The following is a 15,635-nucleotide window of genomic DNA, read 5'->3' as shown; positions in this document are numbered from 1 at the left end:
CAGAATTATGAGCGCAAGCTAGGTTATCATGTCCTCATTTAAGTGATTTAACCCTTGTATATTCAATGATTTATTGTATTTAGTGAAAGAAACTGATTCTATTGAAACTGTTTATTCTATAATAATGTATTAACAATACAATTTAGTCTAATACCACATGAGAGCCAATAGCGATAAAGCTCTAATCTCCGTTGACAAAGACGGCTCTTACGGAACATTATGCAGCATTGAAATAAGCATTACAATTTCAAATTTTACAACATTTGACTGTTTATCGAATGAGTAAATTCATTTTAGATTTTTCTGGCATATCAATACCTACTACTTGTTTTAATAAAACTGAGAAATATGAGAGAATTTCAAGAGAGGAGTACCAGTCTTACCCAGTGCTTGCAGGTGATAATATATAATAGAGGCATGCTACTGCTAAATTCCCATGTATTAGTCACAGTAAATGATGATCAGCGAGCAGGCGGATCAATACAAGAATACAGTTGACACAACGTTTTAGTGAAATGAAAGAGCATAATTCTCTTGAGATCTCTGCAATTCTTATCATTAATGATTGGGTCACAAGCTCTTGCATTCTGTGCTTAAGACAAGACTTTCTGGTAGCCAACTATGAACAGCCATTAGTATGCAAGGAGGACTAGCCTCATGTGTTCTATATTAGTTACTAGCTGTAAAAATAAACTGTATTTATCATCTATTGAGCAGCGAATTGCAGTTTGATATGGATAACTATTGTTTTAATCGCATTTGCTATTGCAGTGCAATTGCGATGCTTTCATTGCATTGCAAAATATTGCTATTGCAATGCCCTCATTGTATTGTAATGCAAGTGCATACCATTGACATCTCATTGCATTTGCAATGCAATAGCATTGAGAAGTGAGTAGCTTGAAAATTGCTATAAATGTTCAAAATGGAATAGAAAAACAGAATAACTTCTTATGACATGGTTCACTCAGCAGATCGCTTCAATGGAGTAGATAACCTTGGAATGTGTTTTATGAGCTTTTCTTCAGAAATAACTGGCCTGTTACCCAGTTGAGTTTCCTTACCCTCAATCTCCTCATTCTCTACTGGCGATGCTTTGAGTTTCACAGCCATATCTAGCAAGAATATTGCACCACGACAATTGTAGTCGGGTGTGTGTAGGCTTCTTGGTATAATTTGGTCATAGGAGAAATTTCTCCATACACTCAATATGCAACCACAACCAAGATTTCAAAGGACATAGTAAGGACATGGTAGTCACTTGTTAATTTAATTTCCAACAATAGCCAGCTTTATAAACAATATGCAGGTTCGTAGAGAGATAGACCAAAGAGAAATAAAGACGACTCCTGTATCAACAAAGTTTGTATCTCGTTGTCTGGTAAGTAAGTATACCTTACATGGCAGTTCCATCATAAAATATTGATTATAAATTTTGGCCAACCATGCTCTGGCTATAACAGAAGTTGAAACATCATCATTTATTTAAAAGTTACTGAAAATATTTAAATAAAAAACAACTTTGCATATTGATAACATACAGTAAGTTGTATTTTGCCCAAGGCAATAAATGTGGAAACAACTCCAAAGTAATATTATAATAACAAGCTGCTACAACCTGGAGATGAACAACAACACTTACAACAATAAATGCTAATGTGAACTAACAAGTTGTATAAGTCAAATATATTGACTAGATTGTCTAGCGATTCTTTAAAAATGTTAATGACTATGAAGAGTAAATAATTATTGCACAAAACAACATTATTATATAAGTAATAAAAATATTATTGCAAATAAATAAGCATTAAATATTTATGCATGGAATGTATCAAGAGCAAAACAACAACAACAACAACAACAAGAGAAAGCAATCTTATGGCTTACAAAAACAAAGTACTAACTAATGCAAATTCTTGAATATGGCAAAAAATATTAATGTCAAGTCACAAGTCACATATGGTTCATAACATGGGTATGACATGTCACTGTGGCAGGTAAAGAGAAGGCAGCTAGTCGGTAAATATCAGTGAGTAGATCGGAGAAAGGAGCAGTCATGTATACAGAACTTCATGATAGATTTTGAGCAAAAATAGTGCAAGGCACATAAAAAATTTCAGAAAGGATCATGTTGTATACAAAACAACAAAGAGATTATAAGGCCCAATCGACCCAAATATAGCTAATGAAAAACACCTATATCAGCTAGTACAAAATCAATTCACCGGCAGGCATTAGACCAGGCTGTCGAGAAATTGTGCATCCCTTGAAATGATGTAGGATAACTCTTCAGCCGGTGTGTGCGATGAGTAGCTCGAGCTCATCAGCTGACTTGTAGAGAAAAGTCGCTGACTCCCGGTAGCCTGTGATGAGCTGTTTAATAGTTGCCTTCTCTGTAGCGGTAAGAATAGAAGCTTTGTTCTGAGTGGAGAGAACGGCTGAGGCTTGTTTCTTTAGAGCGCTCAGGTCGGCAGTCACACCAGCAGCTACAATCAGCCTGACAGTATTTACATCAAGAATACAGCAATATACACGTGGTACAGTATATCTATTGCTAAATTCATCACAGGCATTAGATTTAACTAGAACGGACAACTCCCACTTAGAATAAACGTTGACAAAAAAGAATCTTACGAGGAGCTGGCTGGAGGTTTATAAGATTGGCAGCTTGAGACACCTGAATAGGAGCAGCAGCGGAAGGTACAGGAGTGGGCAGTCCAGGGAATGGTGGCCGGAAAAAACCGCTGCCAAAAAACGGAGTGAGATCATGACGAAAGGGTGCCGTGTGCTGGAACCTATAAAAGTAAATATTTCCACATTTTAACCAATATATAATCAAACTTGTTCAAAAAAATTACTTAGCTGCAAATTCAGTCTTTCATTGAGCAATATTATTTGCGTAGTAGCTTTGAGACCTGGTAGTAGCCTTGGGACCTGGTAGTAGCCTTGGGACCTGACTGGTGAAATGAGATCAAGTTGAGTTACTAAACCGCATAGTAGATCTCCTAATCTTACTCCCCCTAATATACTCGCTGAAGAATACACCAGTCCAAAGTGAGTGCATGAAGAGCTACATATTTAAAGGTTGACTTGCAACAAAATTCACATTACAGTTATTTGATATCAAAAGATTCACCATGTTTTACTCTGCTGTGTTGTAGGTGCAAAATGCGTGGAAATGTGATTACAAGCTTCTAAAAGCTAAAAAACGAACAGTTAATCGCCGCCATCATGAGACCGCCGTAGTAGAATCTCTTTCCAAAACGGCTCAAATGAGACGTAGTTGTACAAGATGGCTTCTGTTTACACTTTCACGCAACCTCATTCGTCGAAATATTTTCACAAATATACTTCACGTATTCAATAAAACCATGTCTATTGTTCTTACGTGCCTGTTTTATCGTCAATGTAATGCTATCACTTTCAGCACTGATATTTTATAACTTACCGTAAAAATTCGTTTAATTTTTAACCTTAGCGCGAAGGAGTACACATCATTGTCTGATAATCATGACGAGCCTGTTGGTCACCTGTGATAATCGAAAAGTGCTGCGGAAATTATTTGCGAAGTATTGGGTCACACGATCATATTACGACTAGACTATTAGACCAAGTCGAAACAAAACTGTAAAGTAGCGAGCATCTATATTTGATACGGGGTCTTCGGTAAAACCCGAAGTGTTTGTCATAAACTAGTGCTACGAGAAGTTTTATATTGAGCCTTTTATTAGCCGTTCAATTCACGTGAGAACATCACGTGACAAAACAATAACTGAATGTAATGACAACATCAGAGAAATAAACTGATTCCAATCTACCAACGAAAAGCCATGTTCGGCTTTTCGTTTTTTAGCTTTCAAGCGCTTGTAATCACATTTCCACATATTTGGCACCTACAACACAGCAGAGTAAGACATGGTGAATCTTTTGATACCAAATAACTGTAATGTGAATTTGTTGCAAGTCAACCTTTAAGGGTTTTTTTACACAAAAATGTAGTCGTTAACAGCACATTCGGTATATAAGTCTACATGAGCTGATGCTGAAAGATTTAAAATTTAAAATATTTTATATTTTAAATTTAAAATCTTTTATATTTGAGGTAAAAGATTTATTTATAAATCAATATATATCAGTTCCTAACGAAAATATGATGAGAAGAGGTAGAACATTGGTCCTATAGAATGCACAGGCAGCCCGGAATTACATGTATAATAATAATTGATAGTGAGCATTGCAGCCAATAGACATTAAGTTTAGCTAAATAGATTTTCAGAGCAATACATGTCTAAACACTTGCCTAACTGATACGAGGGCACTAGCGAGACTCGTAAAGAGAACACAAGAATCGAAGCTATTTAGTGAGTCAAATTCCAAATGCTATAAATTTCCGGAATTTGGGAGTTATGCACACATGATCAAATTATACTTTCTATGAATGTAAACAAAAAGGTTGCATTCAACCAGCAGCAGTTTATGATATTGCAAGGTTCTCACGCTGATAATGGCTTGAATTGAACAGCCCTGATTTGAATTCTCTTGAAGGTAAGTCTGACATTGAGTTTACTGCATATATCTAGTCTACCTGCATCTCTTGCTGTAGATGACAGCCGGAACATTAGAACCTGAATTCGATAAAGAAAAATGCTAACTTTGTATACGCATTCCTTCAGGATACGAGTAGAGCCAGTGAGCTGTATGCTGACTTACCTCCAGTCTGGCAATATCCTGTGTCCGGGTACTGGTTGGGCAGAGGCTTGCTGTCGGCTAACAGCTTGCGCTAGTGTAGGCATAGATACAGCGGATGAAGCGTGGTTAGGTGTGGGGGCTACTGAGTTAGCGGTTGTGTGGTTAACGAGGCGACGAGCGACCGGTGTTGAGGGTAGAGGCTCAAGACCCATTTTTATTCTGCTGCTGTTTTCCATCTCATTTTCGCACGCTTGCGACAACAGGTTTTCAGCAATAGGAGAAGTCAGGTGTGGAGGTGTTGGTCGGATCTGGAAGACAGCAACAGAGTCAAGAGTTTAGATACAGACTAGACACGCGGGTCAAGCGAACATACTCGTGTACAACCAGCTTCAGAACAAATCAAAAGATAAATATTTTGTTGTTAAGCTTGTATTGTATCAGTAAGATGCTTCAATAAATGCGATCAAGACATATTTAAGAGTTGTTTTTTCCTGAACTGACATGCTACAGCAAAAGGGCAGCCTAAAATAGTGCCCTCCGTAACAAACACAGTGATAATAAAAAATAAATGGTAGTAGCAATCCATTGAGCGACTTATCTTCAAGTTAAATTAAGATATCACACTATTTCTCTTATAATTAATATATTTTATTTATTGGGAAACATCATAGCTAGAAATTGTCTAAAAGATTGAAAATAGAATATAATAATTTTTGTCTGAACTTAGAGCCTAAACGTAAAGTAAACCAAAATGTTTTAATATTCTCAGGTCAGAAAAGATAATGCCTACATATTTACTACATTGTATTTCATTCTTCATCTTATGTTCAATTCAATTAATCGTGGCAGTGGAAAATTTTGAAACGAGGAAAAATTAAGTAAAATTGTTCTTTTGGCAAGTAGTTATCCAAGGTCATGAGAAAAATTTGGAAGTAAAAGATGACAGGCAGCAAACTTGCTATAATGTAATCAAGTGCACACAAGCTGGCTCAGTAGAGCAAGGAAGCAAAGTTGAAGTCGATGGAATCGTAAGAAGTCAGTAAAATCGGTCTTCTCACGAATGCTTGAAGGAAAACATAATCAAATTAGTCAAATGAAGACACCCTACGACTTTCAGTAAGGGACGCGATTTTAATCTGCAGACGCTGCATTTCAGAATGCACCACCTGATCCGTATGCTCTCCACAGAATTGTTCATGATGTAAAGTAGCTATCACGATGCAGACAAGGATGGTCGAGATAAAGTTTAAAATAGAACAATGCAATACTTACACTCTCAAGGCCATCCATGTTACGAGCCCGCCTCATCCTCCTGCAACTTTTCAAGTATGTACGCACTCTCTTCCGAGACCTTTCCTGGAATTCTGGGAATTGTCGGTTGCATGCGTCTAGAATTGACTGTAACTTCTCTTTAGGTTGCTTTGATATAGGTATAAGACGGTCCAAGTTTTCATCGACGAACAAGCGGCAGAACATCTACAACCAAATTCTGTAATAATTGTCACAGCATGAAAAAACCCATCATATTTCCAGTTGTTGGCACAAGCGATCTCTAAACTTTGTGGTTATGTTATGACATGTTTGCTGGCTGGTTTAATAGAGAAATCTCTCACTAAAATGTCTAAACACAGTACATTTCAGTGAGCACATTTTTTCATTTTACCATTGGAGATGACTTCATAAAACGACCTTTTCTAAAGTCAACATAGCTCTATGAACGATGTTAAAGCAGTTAGTTTCCAATTGTTCGCAATATAGTGCAATGCCTGTTAAAACTGTAATCGAATTAATAACTACCAAATATTTATCATTGTTTGCCGTCGTTTAAATCAACCACATCTGTGAAAATACAAGCTCATACATTAAATGCTTTTAGTCTCTCTGGGTCGACTTCTGTTGGAGACATCGACAGATTGTCATCATCTTCATCATCATCGTCTTCCCCATCATCACTTCCTTTTTTTGATGACTTCGGGCTGATCTGCAACACGCCAACAACAAAACTACCTTTTTCAAAATATTGAAAATTTCATGTCGTACTAAGCGTTTTTTCATCATTGATTGGCTGCAGACTTGATGTGAATACACAATCGATCAGGATGTCATTGAAACAGACATTTGGAAAAGAATCGCATGAATCAGCCTGACTATTCCAGAACATTTTAATGTTGCACTCTTCTAAGCCAGTATGACAACATAAACAATTTCATCTCTCAGGACCACTTAAGAGTAATGTGATTGGAAAATAGAAATTTTAGTCATGTATACATTAAACAATGACAAGCTTATGCAACTGATATTCTGGAGTTCGTTGGACCACTTCCTGACAGATGCTGTTATGATGGACACAGAACAATTAACTCATGATTTTAGCCCTTCAAATACAAAACTATCAAATGTTGATCAAATAACTTGACAATGATTTGATCTGTTATTGATAGGGTGGCATGTTTAGCGTTTCAATGTTCGATGCGTGATAAATTGCTTATCAGTTTGCCATTACACATTTGCTAATATAGTTTTGTTTCAGCATGGAGAGTGGTGGAGGCTTGAAAATGCTCTGGCAAAAAACATTTTGCTTTAACATAAATCCCTATATTAACCAACACCTTAATATTGAGTAAATTTAAAGGTTGACACCCTGCAGGGTCCATGAAGTAATCTGTCTAACAAGGTGTTTCATTCGCCAGATAATCATGTGATCACATTAGATTTGAGTTAGTCCAAATTTAGATTTATTAATAGATATATTTTTATACATAGGAAATTATAATTTTGGAATTAAGGTGAAATAACTTGCTTCAAGTGTGAAAGAGTGATCATTTTTTCATGGAAAGCTTGTCAGTCATTGATAAACTTATTGGTACAAGGCGTGTGACAATTGGTACATAGGCTAAGGTGACATTTGGGAGTGATAATGACGCATGGCGGCAATGAGTAATCAGTGTGAGACCAAACATGCCTGCTAGCAATACAGAAGAGTTATTAGAATAACGTAGTATTACATATTTTACAACGACTCAGTGAATAGTCAGCTTTGATAGACTGGGTCAGCGGTGAAGGGTGCCTCATCGCTGATTACACATTCACAGGTAAACTGACTCTGAAAATTGCTGACTAGATCAATAATTCATTTTGAAAGAACGGAGATTTGTATCAATTAGGGAACTGACGAAGCCTGTGAGCTTTTGTAGTCGAGGCTGGCCAATGTTTACTAAGGAGAGCAAGCGCAACGCTCTTTTTAATCAATAGGGTGTGCATGTGTCTCGCTTTGTCTCTGCATAATATACAAGCCTGCACCTACCCACCGCGTGCTTCCTTCCTTCACCAAAACCTAATTGGTCACGATTTCAGGCAATTTGACACCATAGCAAAACAGCATCTTTAACCGTATATTACTTAGGTTAAAAATAATATTATTGGTGCTAATTTTAATAGCAGGTGATACATGCTCAGGTGATACGTGCTCAGGTGATACGTGCTCAGGTGGTACGAGCTCAGGTGGTACGAGCTCAGGTTGTCTGATAAGTGAGTTTGTCTCTAATCTAAACCAAATTATTCATACTTTCTTCCACTGAGGAGCGGTTAGGTCAAAAATTCCTAAAAATGGAATAGAAAAACAGAATAACTTCTTACAGCGTGGTTCACCTCAGCAGATCGCTTCAATGGAGTAGATACCCTTGGAATGTGTTTTATGAGCTTTTCTTCAGAAATAACTAGCCTGTTACCCAATTGAGTTTCTTTAGCCTCAATCTCCTCATTCTCTCCAGCCAGTGCTTTGAGTTTCGCAGCCATGTCTAGCAAGAATATTGTACCAAAACAACTGTATTCAGGTATTTGTAAACATGTTGGTATAATTTGGTCGTAGGAGACATTTCTCCATACATCTAGAACCCGAATTCTGAAAGCTATGGTGAAAGCATGACGGTTACTTTTTATTCTAATTCCCAACAATAGCCAGCTACATGAACAATATGCATGTCTGTAGAGAGATGAATTAAAGAGAAATAAAGACGACTTCTATATTAATGAGGTTTGTATCTCCATGTCTGGTAAGTATGCCTTATATGACAGTTTCATCATAAAATACTCATTATAAATTTGGGCCAACCATGGTCTAGCTATAACAGAAAAAATAAAAACATACATTGTGGAGTAATACCTTTATTAGGTTCCTCTTTTATGTCCACTTCTATCTCATTTTCTGTGTCTGGACTGACGGTGTGAGCTTTCATTTCACTGTTGAGCTTGGACTCCTTCTCGATGACTGACACCTCTTCAGACGAGACACTCTTCTCTTCTGCCATGCTAATTTTACTCAACTGAAATCGCACAGCAATCCTTATAGGTGTTACATCGATTTTCTAACTCAATAGGACCCTAAGTATAGCTTGTACCCTTGTATATTCACAAAGGCGCTACTGTAATGAGCTAAGCTAATACTTGCATGGTTCAATATACACCTGCCAAGAGAGGTAGAGGGTGAGTAAGACCATTTGATTGGCCCAATGCAGCCACCTGCTTGTTTGAGCACGCGACAGGTACAGTTCTTTATATACAACGTAACTCAAGGTGGCGTAATAGTCCTGCACTTGGATAGACCAAATACTCGAAAAGCAACATATCATATACAAAGTGTACTATTGCAACCATAAGAAAAAAATTGTGTGAACACATGAATGATAGATGAAAGCCAGTTTTTATTGATGCCACTGCAACTGATATTTCTGGCAGCACCAATAAAGAGATATTTGGCAGTACGTAAGAATATTGCTCCACAGCAGCATACATGAATAATAACAGTACATATAATATATATATATAATAATAATAACACAATATGAGTGCTGATTAACATGGAAAACGAATAAGACAAGACGTACCATAATGTATAACGAAAGCTGTAGGGAGCGAGGAAGGTATGTGAGGATGTCACTCACCCTGACTGTAAGATCTAGAGCAGTAAGGTGAAAGAAATGCACTGAGGAGCCTCACCTGTACCGCTAGAGATGAGAGTGTCTAAGGGAGGCGGGGAGTAGGCAATGATATACCCCTGTCTACAGACCTATATTGATTAGGCGGGGAGCTGGAGCGCATAAAATAAGGCTTGAGCCAACATCACGGCACCATCGGTTTTTTGTTAAGCTAACAAAAGCAGCAGAGCAAGCTGATAAGAAAATCAATAAATGGGTACTATCCATGTCTTTTGATATTTCATTTTAATGGATGCGCCCCTTCAATTGGAAATGAATTTTTTGTTCTTATATCGGTTTTTAGTCAGGTACTTCATACTGACATCTACCCAGCCTTTTGGGGAAGAACTAAATGTTAAATGTAGCATCGCGGTCCTTTTTCACGTACGCATCCTCTCATGCCAGGGTGTAATCGTGAGTAGGTAATGCGGCCTTGTTAAAATACCTTTATCGATTCGAATTTAAGCGAGTATCCTATATTTGAATCTGGATACTCTAGCCAAATTGAGCGTTTGCTGACACTGCCGGTGAAGCGGATGTCACAGAGCATGATCTCAGGAGGTTAGCGCGGCGGACATGCAAATATGCAGATCTTCCGTAGCAGTCTACCCCGAGACTAAACGGACGGTCAGCGCAAACAATGCCATTGTTCGAACTGACAAGTAAAAATTAGGGTAAAAATGTCTCTAATTACCTCTTACCTCCAGAATGGTGTTAAAGAAGCAGCAAGCTGTGACATAGAAGATCTCATTAGCTGACTAAGAGAAACGTGTAACACTTTAACTAAATAGATGCGCACCCATGTAAAATATTGATCAAACGAGAGTAAGGACCAGGTAGCAGTATTAGCTTACCTCGCACCAATTATCTTTAGCTCATGTCAGATGTATAATATGGCCCTTTCACCTTATTGTTTATGAGCAGAATGAAATGAGCGCTCAAGGTACCATAATGTTATTAATATATGTAATAGAAAATATTATCATGGCGCTTGATATTAAGAACAAAGCGTGAACCCCTTCTATTGCTTCTAATAAGCAGCCTGATGAGAAGTCATCAGATGCCAAGCCTAGCAGCCATTATTATCGCTCTATTTGCTGCCTATAATTATTTCCTTAAAATGGCATGGTCAGCCACTTTATGATATTCAGTTTCTATGATTTGATAGGTTGAGAGCAGGACAGGCAATGCACCCGTGGCAGCTCAGACTCTCCCTACTCGTGTATTTCTCTGTAATTCCCGCTCCTAGCATTGAAAACGCAAGCGACTCGGAAAAAGATGCATCGTCATTTTGAAGAAGCTGACAGTTTGCGGCTACATACAGCAACAATGCTGCAAATAAAACATCAAAATAATTTTTTTACTGTTAAAATAATTGATAATTTCTTTTAGCTTGAACTAAAGCAATATATCAGCATGAAATTGACAGTATCTGAACTTTTTTCTATAAACAAAAAAGATTTTCCCCTGCGTCCTCTCGAAGTGTCGGCGATCTTCCATAAGAATATAAATGGTAAAGCAATTTATAGGCCAAATAATCGCAAATAACTGCAAATAGTGAGATGCTTTCTTAGTTTCTAATATGACTAATGAGCAGCTAGACTTGGCACTTGCAACCTTTTTGCATGACAAGGGGAGACAATGAGTAAACTATAAACCGTTTAACTGAAAACACCAAGTAAACCTTGTTCGAGTACAAGTCACTTTTTCTAAGTTGTAGGCTACTATAAAGAGTGTTAAGGCAGATGATGCAGTTATCAATATGAAAGGTTTTGGGTGAGCGGACAATCCTTTGAAGATCAATTATAATGTCTGCTTTGCTTTTGCTCAGTTCGGACAAAGGCTGGGTGTGTTTTTAAAAGCATCGTGGCACAAAGTAATGTCACATAAGATAATGTCTTTGTGATGTTGGCTGGACACGTCTGAGCTCAGTGACGAGGAAACCTTGATGACCGGAAACATGTCCAATTGCAAAGAGCACTTTAAAGCTGGATGCCATTCCTGTCACCACCAGTCGCTGTTTTTGGTAATCGAATCCCAACCTGCTGTTTACAGGTCAAGCTTTCTAAACTAAAGGTTTTGCCGAAAAAGTACAACATAATTCAAGCGGTGACTCACCTCAATATCTACATATGACTCAGGTGATGAGCAATCAGCATAAGAAGGAAGAGAGAGCACTGAAGAGTCTAACAGTCTGCTGTTGCATTCTGGTATGCCTGGAGATAGACTAAGACGCATACGACTGCAGCAGGGCTCGCAGTTCATGAGGAAGTGTGTTACGGCCTCGCGTGGCAGGCAGGCGTAGGATTCCATGATCTGAAAGGAATTGAACGTATACAATATATACTTAAAGTAAATTGTTCAAGTATGCATATATTGAGCGGTATTTCTTATTAAATTCCCAAACAAAAAACAATTTAGTTTAGTAAAAATGAATCTACTCATTTTTAAGTATGACCAAAGTTTACAGGCTTCTGTATCACAAGTCAGTCTTCGGGAGCTAAGAAAATTGAATGAACTTTTTGTGCTAAAAGCTCCATAACAGTAAGAAAGATACCCGTGACAAGCTCTGCAGAGGCTGTGGTATCTGAGTACAAGTATGAGATCTATTAGGAAATCATAAGGTTATATTTATTGACCAAGACCAATATCAATTAATTTGTATTTCAAGAGAAAATAAAGACTAGCTAAAGAGTGTGTGACTACATCGTCCCATAGCTTTGCACCTATCGTCATAGTTAGAGCCTCTAGCTATTCTGCAAAACTCTGACATGTCAAAGATCTGTCATTCAATACAAGCATCCAAGTTCTAGTCATAGAATTGAAAGGCTGTAGTGCAGACAGGCTACATCAACAGTACAGATGCATTCCGCTTTGAGCTCCACTGCAGTTGGTAGCAATGCCTCTCCCCTTCTCCAAATGGAGAGCTAAGTCAATAACAGCTTTGTCTTTGTATTCCACTACAATGTAATTTTACTGTGTATTTTAATCACTCCATTGTTTTTGTATTTGCCCAAACACATCATCCTGCGTGGCTCATCCGCGTCATATCCTCAGAGGATGTATAGTGTGTACATTCACACCGCAAGATTTGGTTTATGTAAAGTTACAATTCAAATGCTACAATCTGGCTGAGTATAGGTACGGACCAATGGTGAGTCAGACATGCAGGTAAGCGTAAAGGACTCGTTTATGAGAACACTATTGAGTGCATAATGCTAAAAGCTTACTGCTTTATAGGTCCGTTTCTGGCCAGCGTGCGTGCCATTCCTCTCGCCCATACCGATGTGAATACTATGGATAATGTCAAAGAACTCTTCTACGACAGCCACTCGTCTGTACATACTTTCTCCTGATGTCTTCTAAAGTAGATCATGTTTCTTTATAAGCCAAAAACAAGAAGTTGTTTCCACTTGCAATTTAGTGCAGATAACTACGCAACAACAGCACTCACTGCTATTGCGCATAATTCAACAGATGATTTGAAACATGAAATGTTGTTATGTATACAGAGGGTATATAAGTGTACAGCAGCTGTACAGTTATTAAAAAATCACCCAATATTAAAATACCGATTACAGACACTTACTAGTTATACAACTGCTGTATACTAAAGTCTACAGTAGCTATATGATAGTTATACAGTTATATGTATACTATAGTTATACAGTAGCTATACAACAGTTATATGGTTATTTTTCTATATTATAAATGCTGTGGTTATACAACAGTTACACAGCTACATGTATAACCTACCTATGCAGTGGCTATACAATGGTTATACAGTTATATGTATACCCTAGCTATACGGCGGCTGCACAATAACTATATAGTTACATGTGTAAACATGTAATTATATAGCTACTCGTTATACAGTTATATATTGGCTATACAATAGCTGAACAGTTACAACTAGTACTGACTATACAATGGTTATACAGCAATATGTACACTCTAGCTATACAGTGACTATACAATGGTTATATAGCTATATGTATTCTCTAGCTATACAGTGACTATACAATAGTTATACAGTAATATGTACACTCTAGCTATACCGTGACTATACAATGGTTGTACAGCTATATGTATACTCTAGCTATATAGTGACAATGCAATGGTTATACAGCTATATGTATACTCTAGCTACACAGCGGCTATACAATAGCTATATAGTTATTACAGTAACTAGCTAACGCCAATACAGCTATTGCTGTAAGTATAGACCTAACAGAATCCTTAAAAACTGCTGTGAGTGTGAGAAATAAAATTTTTTAGGGATTCATCTAAACCTGCCCAAGTATAATAGAACAGTTCCTCAAGTGTAACACATTTAACTGTTTGACTGAAACAAAGATTATACATATACTTTGATGCTGATACGTGGCTCAGAGCTGATAGGTGGCTCAGAACTGATAGGTGGCAGCACTGACTGGCAAGTTCCAGTGCTGCCACCTATACATATTTACTGCTGCCTACACAAAACTTTATATAAGCGTATATAGCACAAACAAACACATAGCTTTTTTCATATTTTAGCGCAATTTAACATGAGAGATATTGCATGCTTTGTAACATATTTGAACAAGTTGAATAAAAAAATTATAAATATCTAATAATAAATCCCACTTTATCATTGTGTTTGTTTGTAGTCCGTATAAACTCTATGCATTTCCACATATTTAGCCAGTTTTCTCCAAATGTCACACACATATGCGGCCATCCGCCAGGTCCCCAAAAATAGTAGATTTCAAAACTCTGAGCTATGTATGATTTACTGGCAGCATATTCTCTACTACAGCCTACTGTTACTATTACTAGTTTAGTAGAGTAGAATAACAGTACCTTTTTAAATGCTGTTTATTTTGACTTTGGAACTTATTATTACACAAGCACAAAATAACCGTTGCTACAACTTAACCACTGTAGTAACCAAGCACCAAAATCTAAAAATATTTAACTCTTTTAGCTGGCTAGCTGTCAGAAATCGACAATGACTTGCATCTTAGCGATGTTTGCTTGGGTCGAGCAGTATGGTAGAAAAAAGGTGACCCAGTTCTCATTATCTACCACTTCCGGAACTGTCAGGTTAATCTGAAGGGATGCCTTTGCAACACGTCCAGTCTGACAGAGCCAGGTAGCCATTTCACTTGCCCAATGTGCAAAGGTGGATCTTTAACATGCCCACGTTGTCAGTGTGATGCACGGGGCCTAAGACCCCGCGAAAAACACCGGTTAGACCAAGCAAAGACCCAGCGATTTAGGGCTGAGCACTTGCTGAGAGCTTTTTCAGATTGGCAGGACTCAACCCCCAACACCATGGTTGAGAGTTAAAGGCGCTACCACTAGGCCACCCTAACTCTGTTAGCTAATTGAATTAAAAGCTACTTGTATGTAATGTAAGCAAGCAGTGTATGAAGGCCCTACCTTGTTTGGTAATGCGATTACCACACCTGCTATCTCAGACTGCCTTCCTGTCAGAGGATAGCGTTTGAGAAAGCAGAATCCTTTAGATTTGACCCAAAATTTAAACTTGGGTCGCTCACCAAGGCTTCTGCCGCTGAGAACCTTGTGGATCCTCAAGTACTTTGACCTGTCAAGAGTGTGAGGTCTTGTATGAAGGTTAAAAGGCCATTGCCAATAGCTCGTCTTGGTGAAAAACCAAGACCCTGAATCCAAGCGCAAAAGCAAATAGCAACATAACCTATATAAACTATGATAGCCCGTAAACCATACCTATAATCACATGCTAACCCGAAATCTCTCACACTAACTAATTAATGAATTTACAGCTACAGTATGTAAAATTAAAAACCAATTTAAATGCCATGAAAACAAATATAAAACGTACCATGTGATAGTTTTTGCTCTAGAGCCTTCTCCGAATGTTGTGTGTATCCACTTCTTATAATTATCAAAACTGTGTGCCATGGCAGCTGATAGGAGAGGGATTTCAGAAATGCTGGTGACCGT

General features: G+C 37.8%; 1 protein-coding gene across 1 annotated transcript; it reads right to left on the bottom strand.

Annotated features, from left to right (window-relative positions):
- Nucleotides 1–1,718: 1,718 nt before the first annotated feature.
- Nucleotides 1,719–15,593, bottom strand: LOC137390726 (nucleolar protein 4-like). Its single transcript, XM_068077048.1, has 13 exons — nucleotides 15,514–15,593; nucleotides 15,090–15,255; nucleotides 12,893–13,024; nucleotides 11,781–11,978; nucleotides 10,364–10,420; nucleotides 8,852–9,011; nucleotides 8,326–8,486; nucleotides 6,551–6,670; nucleotides 5,962–6,165; nucleotides 5,645–5,647; nucleotides 4,711–4,997; nucleotides 2,635–2,795; nucleotides 1,719–2,486 (listed from the first exon to the last, which is right to left on the bottom strand). The coding sequence occupies exons 1-13, from the start codon at nucleotides 15,591–15,593 to the stop codon at nucleotides 2,290–2,292; spliced, it is 1,926 nt and encodes a 641-aa protein (XP_067933149.1). The 3' UTR covers nucleotides 1,719–2,289.
- Between the last annotated feature and the right edge of the window lie 42 nt (nucleotides 15,594–15,635).

Source organism: Watersipora subatra, chromosome 3 (assembly GCF_963576615.1).
Source record: "Watersipora subatra chromosome 3, tzWatSuba1.1, whole genome shotgun sequence".
Classification (NCBI taxonomy): domain Eukaryota; kingdom Metazoa; phylum Bryozoa; class Gymnolaemata; order Cheilostomatida; family Watersiporidae; genus Watersipora; species Watersipora subatra.
This window is presented reverse-complemented; position numbering and strand designations above follow the sequence as displayed.